At 38.1% G+C, this 17,782-nt stretch overlaps 1 protein-coding gene across 3 annotated transcripts; it reads right to left on the bottom strand.

The window, feature by feature from the left end:
- Window positions 1-121: 121 nt before the first annotated feature.
- slc4a1b (solute carrier family 4 member 1b (Diego blood group)) lies at window positions 122-7,948 on the bottom strand. 3 transcript variants are annotated; one of them, XM_028476489.1, is made up of 17 exons: window positions 7,815-7,948; window positions 4,873-5,059; window positions 4,657-4,792; window positions 4,174-4,264; window positions 3,884-3,926; window positions 3,575-3,759; window positions 3,278-3,491; window positions 3,009-3,212; window positions 2,763-2,911; window positions 2,504-2,698; window positions 2,167-2,415; window positions 1,921-2,010; window positions 1,638-1,804; window positions 1,308-1,549; window positions 1,077-1,246; window positions 792-965; window positions 122-542 (listed from the first exon to the last, which is right to left on the bottom strand). In XM_028476489.1, the coding sequence occupies exons 2-17, from the start codon at window positions 5,027-5,029 to the stop codon at window positions 462-464; spliced, it is 2,547 nt and encodes an 848-aa protein (XP_028332290.1). In that variant the 5' UTR covers window positions 5,030-5,059; window positions 7,815-7,948; the 3' UTR covers window positions 122-461. The 3 variants fall into 3 exon arrangements, with proteins under 3 accessions (XP_028332290.1, XP_028332291.1, XP_028332292.1); XM_028476490.1 differs by having other exon boundaries at window positions 4,174-4,243; XM_028476491.1 differs by lacking the exons at window positions 4,873-5,059; window positions 7,815-7,948 and having other exon boundaries at window positions 4,174-4,309; window positions 4,445-4,788.
- Window positions 7,949-17,782: the final 9,834 nt, after the last annotated feature.

Here is a 17,782-nt window from a genome sequence, read left to right as displayed (position 1 = left end):
ACAGGAGCCAGCAGCTCATCTTAACCCAAAACAACTAGTGGCATTTGTTTAGTTCATAACAGCAGAAACACACACAAACACACAAGTCACGCAACATTCATAGAAGACTCGACACAATAAATGATAGCATTAACCTTTAATAACACACTCGATATTCAATATTTTGTCTCTCTGTAATTGATGCATTAAGTACTGCTGCAACTCATGCCATATTCTGCCTCACCTACCAAGCATTACATTTCCAGTGTGTAATGTTCGGATCTATCTTCTTTCAGTGACTTTGTTTCTTTGAGGGACACTTCCTGGTTTGCAAAACATACAACATGAGATTTTGCATTACATTTAGTTTTTTTTTTCATTTGTTTTTTAAAAACAAAACATTTATATTTGTGATTTGGGGCGAATTAGAAAATTGTAGCCAGCTGTAAATAAATATAAAAAGAACTTAGGATCAAAGATTTCTACAATGGCATTTGAGATTCACAGTATACATCCTGTCCTGGCTCCTCTTCAAATGTCACTTTGGCATCATCAGCATCCAGCTAAACAGGAAACAACGAAAGAGAGAAATATTAATTCATAACATTCATTCATAATGATTAGTGTCAAAATGCTCCACACGGTCATACTTAACTTTTGGAAATTACACAAAATAAAACTATATTAGATAGCAAATTGGAATATTCTTATAAAGCATTAAGGTCCAATATTTTTGTGTTGTAAGCGATGCCAACCATCATGCATCAAGATATCCTCTCAATGCTTTCACAGCGATAAAAATAAAAACTTACACATTTTATCTCCAGCTCAGTGAAGAGATGCCCGGTCATGAACATCCGTAGAGGGATGGTGAGGATAAGAAGGAAGGGCAGTGCGAGGGACACGGGACTGGACTTCACGATCCACAAAAGTGCTAGACACACAAGCTGGATGGCCGTGAACAAGTGCATCCGTCCTATGCTCACCTGTGTGAGTTCAAATTTGAAATCAAGAACGCCTTTTAAGATTAACGTCTTCACTTTTCGCCAGGATTCTCTTCTGAACAATGATATAAGGTTATGTGGTATAATGCTTACCCTGGTGGCATAGGGTTCATCAGGGTGGTATTTCTTTGGAATAAAGAGCAGCAGCATACGATCCCACAGCTGAATGCCATTTAATGATGTTACTCCCATGTAGAGGAAGACACCAAACAAGGCTGATATTGGAATCAGCTTCAGGATGGGTTCCATCAAAATGGACAAACCTTGATACAAACAAATGTTAGAGCAGAGGAGAGGAGGAAAATGAATCAAAGCAGAACTTACCAACAAACAAGGCCACCACGATGCCACTGATCCTCTGCTCCATCACCTTTTCTATCACCGGTTTGGGTCCTTTGCTCATGACGGTGAGGGCGTTGGCGTGAGTGACGGTTCGTATTGTGGCAGCACTGAGCCACGGCATGCCAAATATTGCACAGAGGCCACCCATGCCCACTAAAATCAGTAAGTCAAAGTGGAACCCAGAGCCTTTGACCATCTTCCTCTCAGGTTTACTCACAATAAGGCTATAGTCAGATAAACAGAGCATTAATTAGATTTTGTTGAAGGATTATGTTTTAGTGAGTTACATGCTTGCGAGTTTTAATGACTAACGTTGTGATCTGAGACTCCAGAAAGATGAGAATGAAGACGAGTGCAGCCGGGACACAGGAGGCAAACATTACCCACACAGGGAAGGCTTGGTGTTCTCCAAAGGGGTTAATGAGCCAGCCTCTCTTAGACGGGGCAGACACCGTCAGACCTTTAGGGACAACCAGTTTCTGAAAGGACGAAAACAAACAGCTGTTTTAGTTGACCTTTGTGTTTAGTATGAAAACAACCAACAATCAAAGCTGTTCACTTGTTTATGGTTGTAAAGTCAAGCTTTGGGAAACACCTGAGTATAGGTATCGTTGATGTTGTAGTCTGCGACGATCATGAGGAAAATAGCAATAGGAACACCAAAGTCTCCCAGCAGGCGCCTGATCTGGGATGCACAATTAGAAAATGTCAACATTATCAAATAACTTGCAGTCAAAAGTCTAAAAGAAGTTTTAAAAAAATTATAAAAAATTCTGCATGCAATATAGAATAGGCATAGCTACAGATGTAGAAATAAACATGATACAATATGTGTCCCTACCCTTCCAGGAAGAAAGGTTCCATTCTTGAATTGCCGTAGGAAGAACGCAATGAAGAAACAACCGAGCATGAGGCACATAGAGAGAAGGGCAGTGTTTGGGTACGATGGTGCAATTCTGTTGATGATATTTGTTGTGTTGCTGGTGGCGTTGTCATGGATGATAGTCTCCTCCACCTTCGGGTGCCAGGGATTTTCTATAGTTTCATTCAGCTGATCGTAGTTGAGGATCAGTGGATGTTCTTTGAAGATCTGAGGAACAACAAAGATGATGAACACCATCGAAAGCAAGACCTCATGTGAGCACATGGACTACGAGTGATGAATGGTAGTGATTTACCCTAGCCAGCTTGGCAAACGTTTCATAGATGAAGATGAGGGAGATGAGGATGGAGAAAATTTCTTGGGTGAAGCGTGAGATGTAACGCACCAGGAAGCTGCCCTCAAAGGCCACAATAATCACTACGATGATGACAAGCCACACTCCGACCCACACTCTCCCAACAATATACTCAATGTCCTGTGACTTGCAGAACTAAAGGAAGGACAGAAGGGATGAGCTGAGCCCTGACGCTGAACAATGAGCAGAGAATACTCACATCGAAGAAAGCTTCCTCAAACACCAGCAGTGGACCAGAAAACCCAATAACCAGGACAGGCTGAGCGGCCACAAAGCAGAAGATGATTCCCTGAATGCTGGTAGAAATGAGGAGCTCTGAGACACCCATCATGTTTTCCACTTTATCTGCTGCAGTGGCAAAGATTTATAGAAGAATACAGGATGAATTCCACAAAGTAGAAGTAACATACTGCCTTATTTTGCCCACAAACGGGAGGCCACTGACCCAGTAATCCTCCAAACGTGATTGCAGGAGACAAGGCAGCAAAGTAGATAAAGATGGTGGCAGCCAGAACCTGAGTGTTGAGAGCGTCTGTGATGTCACTCTTATAGTACTGGTAGCGTCTCTTTATGTCTCGAATCATGCCGCCAAAAGGTCGACCGGTGCGTGAAAGGGGATCCTCCACAGGGGGGCCAGATGAAATGGAAGCTGGTGAAAAGTCACATGTAGAGTGACTTCTTTAAGGAATGACTGTATCGTGTGATGTTCCTCACCTTTGCGAGTGTTGGATTCCCTGCGGAGCGAGATGGTGTCCTGAGTCTGTGATCGGCCCTGCAGTAATTTCTTCTGAAAGCTGATGATTGGGCCAAGCATCGCTTCATTCTGGATCTCAGTGGGCGGGATGATGATGCTGTAATCCATGAAATCAGATATCGCTTCTGTCAGGTCGCGGGTGGACTTTGCAAAAACAGCTGCTTGATTGAACACCTGGAACAAAGATACCAAGATATGAGTTCATTTGGATCATCCTTTAGTGATGGTTAAACAAGTATTTTCTATCAGTAATTCACCTTATCAGCCATCAGGGCTGCCATTGTACGTCCTGTTTCGTGGTAGTCTATCTCCATCTTGCTGGGGCCAATCAGAACAAAGACAAAGCGTACAGGCATTGGTGCCTCCAAGGCCGAGTCAAGGGCTGTTGCTTCCTTCAGACGAACAAATGCGATGGTGGGTCTCTCCAAGGATTCCAAGGCTCCTGAAGAAGGTTCACCAAGGACAAAGAAGAATGATGACCACAAGAGTTACACAGCACTTAAAAAAATCTAAAATGACATTAAGAAGATCTATACAAAAAGATCTGCCCAAAATAACTGACTCACCTACGAGTACCATGGAGGCCTCGACACGATCAGGTTCAACCTTCTGCAAACAATATGTAAATGCTTGATTTTGATATTTTTCATCTTTCATTTTCTAAACTTGCTTATTTAATGCAACCTCGTAGAGTATCATGTATATTGTGTGACTTTGACAGTGAGTCAATGAGACTTGCTGAATAAATAGAGGTTCTGTAATGTATTGTCCTAAAAAAAAAAGTGCAAAATGGCAGAAAAACCAAAACAGATACTGACAAAACATATGTCCTATTCATCAAAAACTCTTAACTCACTCGTTCTTGGACTGAAAACCTCTTCAGGTCCTTTCCTGTCAGGGCTTGGCTCTCAGGGTCAGATGATTTGCTGGATGGAGAACACACATCACTGGCAGTGACGAAGTACGTTTTCACATCAAATCACTTCAGTTCACTATATTGTGCAATGACAAGATGTGACTGTGGTCAATTGTTTGTAAAGAAAGCAAATGTGTTTTGAACATTTCCTTGTCATTTTGTTCAAGTATTGTTTCTGGAGTAGATTAGAAAAGCTCATGAGGGCACAAACCTCTCGTTGAAATGATTCCAAACAACAGATCAACAGTTACTGGTTTGCTGGTTTAAGGAGGAGGTATTACAAAATTACACGCTTGGTTGCTTCAGTGTCTACGTCATGAGTTTAGCTTTCTCTCAAGGTGGATGTTGGGGAAGTGACTTCAGCTAAGTGACTAAATGTCGGTTTATCTGATTTTGAGTCACTCTCGGCTGATGTCCTGATACCTGCTGTCCTGGAGCAGGGATTTCAGCACTTCTTCACGGTCTCCTGGCCTGATTTCCTTCTTGTTCACCATCTCAGTGACCATCTTTTCAGCCAATGTGGCCAACGTTTTCTCCTCACAATCGAAGATGGACACGCCTAGAGCAGAAAACATCACAAAATCAACCAAATGCAGAAGAGAGGTGTTTGTCTCTGTTCCACTGATCTTTCTCACCCACCTGTATTCATGGATCGACGGAGCTGGATGAGGCTCTTGAAGGTGAGGTAGGAGATGTGGGAGGAAGCCCACACCCCTGCATTAGGGTCATAGCTCTCCTCATAGCCGGCCCATCGGCCCGTCTCCTGCCAGTAGGTTTGTTCCTTCTGGTCCTTCATTAGCTCCTACAGTGCAACGGTAATTCTGAGCTGTAAAGAAACAAAAACAACAAAGACCTTCTCAGACGCGACACAGCCATGTTGCTGTTGGAGAGGCAGTGAGGGAAAAGACTTAGCTGAACAAGCACAGTTTAAAAGCTAGAGGTGTGCAGCTTGTGGTTGTACTGGCCCTCCTTAATTATAAGTATGCTACCATGTCTTTATTAGACCTGCATTTAAAACCAACACCAAACTGCAACTTTTATTTTAGAAGAAATGTAAAACAAACAAAGAAGTTTGCATATCTTGATTGTTTATCTTTAATTTTAAGTAAAAAAAATTGCAGAACTCTGTCCAAGAAAAACTGAACTAGGCATGGTAAAGTTTGATACAATTTTTTAGTTGTGCTGCTTCACACTTCATACTGTATTAATGCCAAATGACATTTCACATTTTACATAATTATAGTTGCTACTGCGGATTTTTCATTATGATACATTCTCGTTTCCCAAGCAATATGAGTGAAAAACAGAAGTTTTGCTAATTCTGGCATGTTTACAAATGTAATATGTAATATGTATTACTGTATTATGCAATTTTCTCTTTTGAATAAATAAAATGAAATACATATTGGATCTCAATTACATTTTGGTGCCTTTTTTGATGAAGTGATGGTAGCAGATCAGTGGATTAGAATCAGAATATTTAATTGTATTGTATAGTTGCACGTAAATAGAATTTGATTTGGTGTTTTGGTGGCATGCATAATAATAATAATAATAATAATAATAATAATAATATGACAAGTTAAAGTTAAAATATTGGGCCGTGTCATATATACAATAATCAGTTTATCCAATGTTTACAATATTTACTAATTATCCAATGTGATACCGAAATCAGTTTCGCAAGCTGATATTTTCTCTCAGTCGTACAGTTAGAATTACAAGTATTTAGCTCATTATTTCAGCTTATTGCAGCTTCATTCCTTCAACAGTCTGTTGATACTTTCTGACAAAGTGGATAAAACCTACATTAAGTACAATATATCTTAAATCAAACCAGCAGGTTTTCTTTTTCCTTCAGAGCAGGCTAAGGTCAAATCCCAGCCCTGCTTTACTACACTGATGATATTATAGGTGTTGTTTTCCACTATAATCCTTTTGGTTACATTCAAGTGAACATGCATTGCAAATGTGGGAAGGTGATGCACAGGTGACAATGTGAAAGGTAAACATGCTGGTTCTTCATTCCTGATTGCAGGCTGGCTCCATCTTCTTGGTCACCACTAGTTTCCGATGTGCACACGTCACCTACAACATGTTTATACTGTCAACACATTGTGCGTCTGACATGATGAGCTTATAAAGTATTATGCAAGCGCATCTCCTATGTGACACTCTTCTGCGGCTACCGGAACAGACAAAAATGAGTTAATTCAATTAGTTAGTTTTGATCCTTCGACAAGGATATATTATCATTAAACACACCACACACACACACACACACACAAAAAAAAAAACATATTATGTAACTGTAAGTAAAGGCACTTTTTAACTTTGATTTGTCATGTTTTGTAAATATAAAGTAGAATGCATTTGAGCTGAAATTCCATCAAAGTTGTCTGTAACAACATATTTAGTTATTTCCACAACAAGGCTGACCAAAGGACTGGCAGATTATACAGACTATCTCTGTGTGTGTGTGTGTGTGTGTGTGTGTGTGTGTGTGTGTGTGTGTGTGTGTGTGTGTGTGTGTGTGTGTGTGTGTGTGTGTGTGTGTGTGTGCGTGTGCGTGTGTGTGTGTGTGTGTGCCCTTGTAGTACTCGAGGAGAGAATACATGAAAACTGAAATTGATGCCATTAATTAGCATAATTAGGGAAGCTAATGTCTATTAATGTTAACATGTGACACAATCTCAGTCTGATGTGTACTGAGACTATATCTACACCTGTAATGACCTTTGCTGGTCTGGTGTGTCCAAATTGAGCAGTTATTGTTTCTGTCAGAAAACTTCTTTTATTTCTTTAAATTCAGTTTTTATCAAATGGTTACATTGATATTCAGTATTAAACTTTAAATTTGGTGTAACCTTAAAAGTTGATTGAACTTTCCGAGATATGCACATGACACAAGTATAATTGGCAAATACTTTGAATTATTGCATTTTACCCCCAAAAATGGAGGTGAGTGGTTTTTGACTTTGTGCATCTTATATTCACGCACTTTGTATTGTTGATTGACTGAATGTATTGTATTTATGGACTTTAAGCCTTGTGAATAATGTTTGTTTTGTAATCTGCCAAGGAACAACAGATGCAAATGAGCTTTTTTGCTGACTCTGCGCATTTACAATATGTCATTTTTTACATTTGGTCATCAATGTGCACTGTCCCTTTCAAATAAATGAGTGGGGAAAAAAATCTGACTCAACATGGGGGGAAAAATGGAAAAGTTTTATTTAAAAACTCATTGTTCTTGAATCAATATTATATTTGCACAACTACTGTATTTATTGAAAATTGATTTCAATTAAAGTTTAAGTTTATATATATATATATATATATATATATATATATATATATATATATACATGTATGTAAAATCAGACAATTCCTTCTGCACAACCTTAGATATTTGTTTTTCATTGTATTAATCATGAATTAATTCTAGCCTTATTCAGAAATGTGTTTCTGATGTAGTTTAAAAAAAAACAAACAAAAAAAAAACACTTTGAATCAAACTTTGGAGTTCCTTTCTTACCTGTGTAATTACACTGATCTCAGTCAGAAAAGGTGGCACTCACCTCCTGCAGACACACGCCGACCGACACCAGGACAAGCTGACACCCCAGAATGGCAAAAAAAACCTGACTTTATAAACAGCACATCTTTAAAAGCTGCCTCTGTGTATGTGTGTGTACATGCTGCATGTTCATGGGTGGGACTAACACATTCATATACACACAACACACGAGGACACACACTGATAATTCTCTCAAACACACATACACATCCAGCAGTGCAGGGTGTTCCACTCCTACCCATAATATTGATGGTGAACACAGCGACGTGTCGCAGACGACAACTAGTCGCACTGTCATTATTTAACCAGCATCCATCTTATCACTTTTATGTGTGTGTTTAGAGCAACAAAGGCTTAGATTACAATGTTGGGCCTGCAGGCTCACCTTCAACATCACTGAGGCAGAGAGTGAAACTTAGTTTGGTCCAATATGGTAGAGCAAAATCTGCTTTTTACTATGAAACAAAGCCAAATAACTAAATATAACCATCAATGATGATCTTTAAGTAATATAACCAAGAGCACCTGAAGAATGAAATGGAAGGATTTTAATCTCAATGAGAATAAAATATCTACAGTCACTGAAAAGTAGTGACGAAGACTTCATAAGTGACATAAACACTTTTCCAAAGTGAATTTCTTTCCTTGTAGAGTTAGTTACATTAATTAAACCTGACTCGTTTTCATCCATCATGCTTATTTATTAAAGGAGCAGTCTATGGATCCATTGGGCAGTAACTCCTGCCCATAAGGTAAAGATTTGATTAATCTGTTTTTGATCAAACACTGATAAAATTGTACAAGAATTTAAAACTTTAACTTGATTATTTTAATAAAGCAATACCTGCTTTGTAATATACTGCAGACAGACCCATTACAAAAGGTACAACCTTTCTGAAGAGAAGAAGTCTTTCCTGATTAAATTACATACGTGACCCGACAGATACAGATATTACGGTTTCAAGATTCATCAAAGACTAAAAGTTTTAAATAGCAGATAAATAACTGATTTAAAGTCTGGGGCAGAGATTTGTCCTGGTGTAAATTGTACAGTAACACTTTTGACTTGGCTTTTAATCTTTTGTTTTGATGATCCACAACTCCTGTACTGACAACTCTACAATGACAGCGTCTTGGTTGCCCCAACATGTTTCTGATGGAAATATCTTTATTCTTTATCTTTATTATTCAACAAAATCAGTCACAACACATAAAACCTATAGAACATGAAAATGCGCTTCAATCTGATATGTAAATACATAAATCAACTCTCTAAAGCAGAGTTTCTCAGCATGTGGGCCAGGACACTAAAGTCATGGGCATGGGCCTATAAGTAAAAATGTGCTTTTATTTTGAAGGGGATTTGCACTTGAATATGTTGAATATGCACACTTAAAGAAAAAATATAGAATTTTTCAATTTTTTAACACACGTTTTTTTCATGATATAATTTTTGAGAAGATAACCCAAAAGACACTATATTCTTTCTGTTTTTAAACTACAAATTGTAGATGAAAATACCTGTTTTAAGTTCCCAAAATGGAATTTTTTTTAAAGGCAGCCCTTTGAGAGTTAAATGCAATGTTTAATTCTCTGAGAATATTATATGATGACAATGAACTCCTTTAAAGGCTTCTTTTCTTTTATTTTCTTTTTTTTTATTGAAACAACTCCGTATTCTTAATTCTTAATTATTTAAGACATTTTGAAGCAATAAAAATGTTAAGATAAGCTTTTACTCATTCAGTGCTCGTAGTTCAAACACTTTTTCATACACTATGCATTTCTGTATATTGTTCAGCAACACTACTTTTATTCTCATTGCCTGAAAAATGTAAGTTTCTTGCCGGCAGAGGGCAGCATTGTTTAAAAGTTTCAACCACTGTATCTATTGTAAAACCCAATCAGCTTATTTCATCTCCTTGTTTTTAGCCTTTTATGTTTTTCCTTTTAGTTTGTTAGAAAAACGTATCCTAATAAATCTACAGATTAAAGACAATGAAATATAAAAAAGATTAATTATTACAAAATCTGTATTTTAACCAGCGTTATTGGGAGTATTTATTAACTTTAGGTGTTCTGGTGGATTTTCATAGTATATTTGATGAAAATAAACTCAAATCATGCCAGTGTAAAAATCATTCAAAAGACCTAACAACTGACTGATTGACCAACTGAGTGAATGGCTAAGCAAACAACAGAATGGTATGTAGGTCCAAAAAACATACATCAATTAATGAATGATACTGATGATTGTCTTTTAACACGTTTTAACCTCTCCGAAAATCACAAACTCATCAAATAACGATTTTCTAAGCTTCAACGTGACCTGCATGGCTAATTTTTGTTCATATTGACGTAGGACCCTTATTGGTTGTAGATGAATTTAAATTTTGGAAATATATGATACTGAGTGACAATAAATCATGTTTTAAATACAGAAATCTATAGTCTGCCCCCCCCAAAAAACTAGAGATTTACATGAAATATAAAGACAATTCTCAATAGGGAAGGCTAAAAAAGCAGAAATAGTTGAACAAATGTATGAACATCAACTGCAGCAAGTGGCAAGATAACATTCATAATCTTACATAAGTCACTGTTAGTTTCCCTTCCCGAACACACTGCCAATGCCTGCTTAAGCTATAATGAACATTTTTATTTTTTGTTCTCCTCAGGTCACTTTTAGAACCAAAGCTCTTACTTAAAATTCTCCAAAAGCAAAAAAAAAGAAAAAGAAAAATGTGCACTGCTTGATTATTTAAAGACATTTATGGCTTCCACATATACTTTACATTGGTACCAACTGCAGGTCAATATTCTCCCAGAATTCTAGTTTTATAGATCCAAATCAAAAACAGATGATGTAACCTACAAGTTGGATAACATTTTAATCAATACAGAAAATATTGGCCAGATTCACCTAGTTTTAGTTTGTGGTTTAAAAATGTAATTTATATATTGGTCATTTTTCTTCTATCTAATATATTTATTTACATTTAATTTTATTTTGCATTTTATCTTATTTATCAAAAACAAATAGACCACAGTAGGCTAGCAAATTAAACGATAGGCTTTCTGGCAACACGTTGTGAACATTTTCTCTCTTCTACGAATTCAGAGCGCACCATTTGCCATAATGCTCCGGCCTTAAGTGCATAATGGTCTTCAATGACTATAAATCGCCAGAGGCTCATTTCATCCCAGTGGTTTAAATCAAACTCTGTCCACCTCGAATCTGATCAATACAAAAGCAAAATCCGCCCTGAACCTTCCCCTAAAAGACGACTTCCTGTCTGATAGCTGTGAAGCATCAGAACAGATACAAAATTGGTTTTTTTTTATGACAATGGTTCAGTAAGGATGAGCTAAATGATGATTAAAGATATATGAATGCCAGGAAAATGGACTGCAAATAGAATGGACTGAAGCACATTTGCACACGAGTCTCTGACATGACGTTAACCTCAGTTTTGTCACTGGGTTCAAGTTAGGCCAGAGGTCAAAGGTCACCTGACAAGTTTGTCTCTTGAGGAGGATTATTCAGACAACCATCCTGCCATTCTCTTTTTTTCTTTTTTCTGAGTTTGAGGAAGTTTTGCATTTGGAATTTTTAGTCTAAGAATTATGTTTTTTTGTAGAGAAAAGGTGAAGATTTAGGAACATCTGAAGAAAATCAAATCTGGAATCTATCTTTGACATTCTTCCCCAGATTCTCAGACACAAATAGAAACATTTACATATGCATTCTAGAGAAAGTGATTTTTTAAGACCTCTAAAAAATATGTATATGAACAAGAGTGGACTGGCCATCTGGCATTCCGGGTGTCTTCCCGGTGGGCCGTCGACCCAAAGTGGGCCGTTCCAGTCCGATAAGGTTTTTTTTTTGACAAGCGAGTGGAGAGGCAGACATGGTAACAGGTGGCCAAAAATGGTCTAAAACGGGCAAAAACGTGGCAAGAAAAGAGTGAAAAATGACTAAAATGAGCCAAAAGCAGTCAAGAGTGGCCAAAAACATGTGGCAAACAATAGTGTAAAAGGGCAAAATGTGGAACAAAAAGAGACAAAATGTAGAGGGAAAAGGAAAAAGTGGTATTTATCGGGCAAAAGTTGGCTTATTTGGATTAAAAAGGCCAAACAAAGTAAAGTAAGAAGAAAAATTCGATAAAAGTGTCAAAAAGAACTTGCAAAAATGGACAAAAAACAGGGGGATATTTATTGGTAAATGGTAGCTAAAGTCTGAGAAATGTGTCAGAACTTTTTAAAAAAAAGGGACAAAAATTGGAAAAAAGAAGTTAGTTAGAGGTTAAAAAGTATAATAAAAATTAAAATTAAAAACATAAAGAGCAACACGTTGAGTATCACTGACTTAATAATAGTTTCTACATGGTGTCCACTGATAATATAGCAGGCTGGTGTGTATAGAAAATGCCCGAGCTGAATTTTGTCCCAGTCCACCCCTGTATATAAATCAAAAGCTCAGTACTCTTTAATAAATATAAATGGAAATTCATACATATATTATTGACTTCCTAATCGTCTTGAGTAAAACATAGTCAGACCAAAAAAGTAAATAGATATTTATTTTCTCTGACATGGGATCTGTCGAGCAGAGAGTGATGGGATGAAGTTGAGTTGTGGGGGTTAAGAGGAAACAGTGAGATCAGATCAATAGAGTGCAGATGAGGAAGTCTCTTGGGAAGAAGCTGGGGTTGTTGCCATCTGGCCTCTCCGAGCTTCACTCTGGCACAAGTTTAATGGTTTCAGCAGCACAGCAGCAGGCACACAATGCAATTAGAGATATCTACTCCAGATCAACAGCACAAAGCCTTTATTGCACATAATGATGATGTTTTGTTGAACTTGATCCACATTTTGGACTGAAACTCACATGATAACATTGCTGCAAGGGAGGCTGACTCTCCAAACCGAATGTGATATCACTCTCATGCCAGTTATTGGTGTGAGTGCTCTCAGAGTAATTCAAGGGCTTCCTCGACTCGTCATATGATGCCGCTGCAGCTATTACAGTACATTAGAGGGAAAGCTTGAAGCAGACTGTGTGGATCACATTGCCAAAGCTGTTTGTTCTTCTCTGACGCTGCAGATGCAGGAGTTCCTGATGATGAAACGAAAACATTGTTCTCACAAGTTTTCAGCATTGATAAAATAGACATGAAATAGTTATACACAACTAACCCAAACCCCAACAATAACTAAGACACACGCACCATCTGTCACCAGTGAGTGGACAGAGAAGGGTGGTCTACTCTGTAAGATGTTTGCTGTCCCATCTCAAGGTCCAACAAAAGGTCTCTGTTCCATCTGACTGGTCTGCTTTGTGTGGGACTGCATTAACTGTCTAATGGTGGAGTGGTGCAAAGCATGGTGCAGTGTTGCAAAGAGTAAAAACAGCTGCACCACTGATTTTTCTCTTTGTGTGCCTGCTGTCATTAGGGATGTAACGATTCACAACAATTCGATTCACGATACTGTGTTCACGATATGATTCTCTCACAATTTATTTTACAAAATGGGAATGTAGACAAATATTCCTTTATTTTTGGGGGGAAAAAGACTAGAAAATACTGTACTATTTTCCTTTTATATTTAATTGTCAAAAGAATCCCTTGATAAACTATTCAAAACAATGCAATTTAACTAAAAATAAATCTTGAATGAAATAAATAAAGGAACAATAAATTTGAAGAAGAAGCCTATTAATATAAATTCTGGTTCTATAGTAAACAATGCAAAACTACATAATAGTTCCTTTTCTTTTTAAAAGTGCAACTGAAAAATGTATTTTGTGCCTTAATAATTGGACTTAAAAAAAAAAAAAGTTAAATTAAATATCTGATGTAAATACAGTCTGCACTGTATTTACATCAGATATTTGTTTGGACCAGCAGAGGGCGCTGGTAACCCAGTGATCGGTTCGCATGCAGCTAATCTAGCAGTGAAGAAGAGATGCTATGCGCTAGCAGACAGAGCTAATATAAAAACGTGACTTTTACAGATATTCACGTAATATTACAGATATTCTTCTAGTGCTAAAGGGGTAAAGAATCATTTATGAACATGTTTAAGAGTAGAAGGCAGCCAGAAAGAAAGTAGTAGCAGAATATAGCGCCCTCTGCTGTTTAAAAAAATACTGCGATTCAATTTTCAGAGCATCGATGTGAACCGGTGATACCTATTAATCGATTTTTAACTGCCTTACGATTAATCGTTACATCCCTAGCTCATAAAAATGAGGTGTGGTCACTTGTCAGGTGCATTTCTGAATGGTGCAGTGCAAGGGACAAAATCACATGTTGCACGCAGTCTTATAGTGAAGAGTAGCTAGAAAAAATTTTTGTGCATTTTTTGCACCCGATGAACAATGAGGTGCTGCATCACAGCAATGTATGACATCATATTTCATATAATATCACACAGTGTAAACACGTATTTTATCATATCATACATCGTATCTGTAGATTTTCAAATCATGCTTATGTATATCATATTGAAATAACTTTACACATTTTTTTAATCCTGTTTGCCAGAGCAATAAAACTACATTAATTAACTGCACAGATTTTTTTGTTGGGACAGTTTTCCCCCTATTTATATTAACAAATTATTATTATGATAATAATATAATGTACCTAAAAAAAACTGCCTGGTTAAAGTTTAGGAAAACAATGTCAGTGTCTTATTAAACAGTATTTAATCAGAAGCAGAAATACTTACTGATGTCACAGAGGCTCGAGAAATATTAAAAATGAAAAGATCAAACACAAAGAAAGAAGGAAAATACAAGAAGAAATGTACATAATTAGGTAAAAGACTGTTAATTAAAAATGACTAAATTGATTTTAATAGAGTTTGTACTTTTTTAATTACACAGGTTTTTTGAAGACACACTCGGTATGTTTCGACTCATTTGTCAAAGTAACAAATCAGTTTTTAGCTACTGTATGGGCAAAAAAAATTGCTAATAATATTTATCTATTTATTTCCATGTAACTGACTTTGATAGATGTTCTTTTCATCCTTCTCTTTTTCTGTTTCAGTTCTCCTTCCTGCATTATTTATAAACCAATTGCAATTCGGCTTTCCTCTCTCACTCCTAATCACCTGCCCTGTGTACCCCATGCACTGCTGACAGCCCATATACTGGATGTTCTATATAAATCACAGCCTCATCAATATATAACATCAGGCAGGGCAATCAATCATTTAAAGGGAAAAGCTGGATGATTAGATTCCAAAAGACAGGATAAGATGTTAATAATCCTTTTTGTGCGAGCGCGTACAAAAGTTGATGAAAGGGCCCGACCCAGGAAACAGGAAAAGGAAAGCAAAGGCAGTCCATGGGGGGTTAGATATTGGTGGTTGTAGGGAGTTGATGGCAGAGCATTTGTCCACCAGGGCGACCCAAAATGGCTCTTTGAACCTCGGTTTTGTGGTGCCAAGTGTTACCGTTCTTGGCTGAGGACTGGCCTTACACCCTGTTAGAATGTGCCGGAGAGAGGCTGGCCTGGAGCAAAGGGTACAAGCTGGGTCCTCCCCAAACCACTGATGGAGATTGGCAGGTGTTGGAAGGACGTCATAAGTAGCCCCGATGGTAAAGCGCCAGACTCAGTGCTTCCATGGCCCCACACCTCTCTCCAGCTGAGCCTCCTCCTCTCCACATAGTCCACCGTCTCCACTGTCCCGCTGTTGCCAAAGGAGACCGCCTTGGCCCACCTTGCAGCCGCTCCTGACGGCGTTCTCCTTCCACCACCATCTTCCTCCGTGTTGGTGCCATTTCCTTGCTCCATGCTGGGTGGCTGGTTATTTAGGCCAAGGCCTCCTCTTCCATGCTGAACATTCCCCACAATGTCAGCATGTCTGAGATCTGATGTTGTATCTCCACTGCTGTTGCTGGAGTCCATTTGCGCCCAGTAGGCAGGTTGGTGTGTTGTTTTTCACCACTTGTCTTTTGATTCGTTCAGTGTCATCTGCAGTTGTGTTTTAGTGCACTTGAGCTCCTCCAAGAGACTGGTGAGGGGCAACTTGAGGACACCATCGCCATAGAGGCCTATGTTGGTGAGGCATTGCAGAAGTCCAAGCCACTTTTTGATGTACGTTGTGACTCCTTTTTCCAGCTTCTCTGCTGTTGAGATGGGGACCTCCTACACTGCAAGGGTGCCACAACACCTGGGTAGGAGACCAAATAAAGGCACCAAATCTTTAACTTCCCAGGTAGCTGGGTGTTATCAATAGACTGTAGGCCAGCGCTGATGTCCTTGCGCAGCTGTTGCACCTGACACCTGTCCTTCAGGCTTCTGTCGTAGCACCTACCGAGGCTTTTCATTGGCTGTTCAGATACTGTGGGGATTGGATCATCTCCAATGAAGAACTTCAAGTCAGCAAGCACTTCTTTAAAAAATAAATGGATGAAAGGAAACTTTACATTCGTCAAACTTCTATATGAATGAGCCAAATGAAACACTTTACAGTTAGTGCAAAGAAGAGAAGAAGAGAAGAAGAAAAAGAAGAAGAAGAAGAAGAAGAAGAAAGAAGAGAAAAGACGAAAAGAGAAGAAGAGAAGAGAAGAAGAAGAAAAGTAAACACTGACTAACAGTCAATAATACTTACAGGGAACTTAAAGAAAAGAATAAAATAAAAATACTCAGAGACACATTTTGCTTCAGGGATGTTCAGTTGAAGAATTGCACAATGGTTGTAACATATCCATCTTTTAGTTTTTTCAGCCTCAGTCCAAGTACATCACATTGAACAAGATGACATGTATGGTCATGAACTGAGCCAAAGAAACGCATGATGAACACTCCAGTTTATATCAGGCCAGTACTTGGCCTCAGGTGTTAGCATTCTCCAACAGCACATCAGCTCCTCTTATGTATAAAGACAGCACTGTCTCCGATAATGGTGGCCTTGTTTATCCTCTTCTCATCATCAGATAAAGTAACATTAGTCCGGATTTAATGGATCAAATCAGTTTAGGAAAGACTTGAGATGTCACTGAATGATGTCAGGAGTTTTGCTGCTGCTAATCTCAGTGGATATTATCCCTCAGTGAATCTCAGGTTTCTCTGTCAATGGTGCATCTGTACCACGTGTCCTCAGAGATGAACCTGACTGTGGATGTAGCTTGACTTACTGAACAGGGTCAGTCCAGTATTTCAGGTAAAATAAAGCCAAATCAATCTGATAGGAATTGTTAGATTTCCAAATGGAACTGTCAATTGTAAGGGGTGGGCATTGTCACGAATCTGATGATACGATTTACGATTTGCATGTCACGATATGATATCCCGATATACGATTGATATCGCAATATATCGCGATATCAATAATTACACGTTTCACCTTTATGAGTGCAAAATGGTATGAAATACAATTTATTTAACAGTGAAATGGTAACTAACAGTAATTCAAGGACCAATATCATAAACAAGTGGTATGTTTATCAGACTGTCAAATTATATTTTTCAAAATAAGATTAACTGTTGCTTTTACAACAGATTCTGATTCCGTTAAGTTCTTTAAAAACTAAATGCATTTAGGATTGAGGTAGTTTAACAAGGTCTGATGTGGTTCACTGACACCTAGTGACCGGGCGTTTATGTTCAATGCATATGTTAGTGCAATTATTATTTTTTTTTGTTGTTAAAAAAAATAAGATAAAACAAATCGATTTGGACATTTTTTGGATTGGTGAAATATCGTGATATATCGTTGAATGGATTTTTTTTTTTTTCTTCTTACACCCTCAGTCAATTGGGAAGTATTTCAGTTTAAGAGTCTTGTGGTGAGACTTAAGTTCATTCACAGGAGTGTTATTGTGTGTGGTGTGTGCGTGTGTGGGCGTGGACACGCTGATGGTTTTCTCCCTGACGCTCCCTGTCACGTGCCCGGCCGGAGACACGAACACACACACACACACACACACACACACACACACACACACAC

The sequence above is a fragment of the Gouania willdenowi genome, chromosome 19 (genome assembly GCF_900634775.1).
Source record: "Gouania willdenowi chromosome 19, fGouWil2.1, whole genome shotgun sequence".
In the NCBI taxonomy this organism is placed as follows: domain Eukaryota; kingdom Metazoa; phylum Chordata; class Actinopteri; order Blenniiformes; family Gobiesocidae; genus Gouania; species Gouania willdenowi.
This window is presented reverse-complemented; position numbering and strand designations above follow the sequence as displayed.

What these genes read in the sequence shown, in the direction of transcription:
- slc4a1b (XM_028476489.1), bottom strand. Translation starts at nt 5,029, where the DNA reads ATGAAGGACCAGAAGGAACAAACCTACTGGCAGGAGACGGGCCGATGG. An exon ending in GAACCTTTCTTCCTGGAAGG is followed by an intron (nt 2,011 to 2,166) that starts GTAGGGACACAT and finishes TGTGCATCCCAG; the next exon opens with ATCAGGCGCCTGCTGGGAGA. An exon ending in ATGAACCCTATGCCACCAGG is followed by an intron (nt 966 to 1,076) that starts GTAAGCATTATA and finishes GAACTCACACAG; the next exon opens with GTGAGCATAGGACGGATGCA.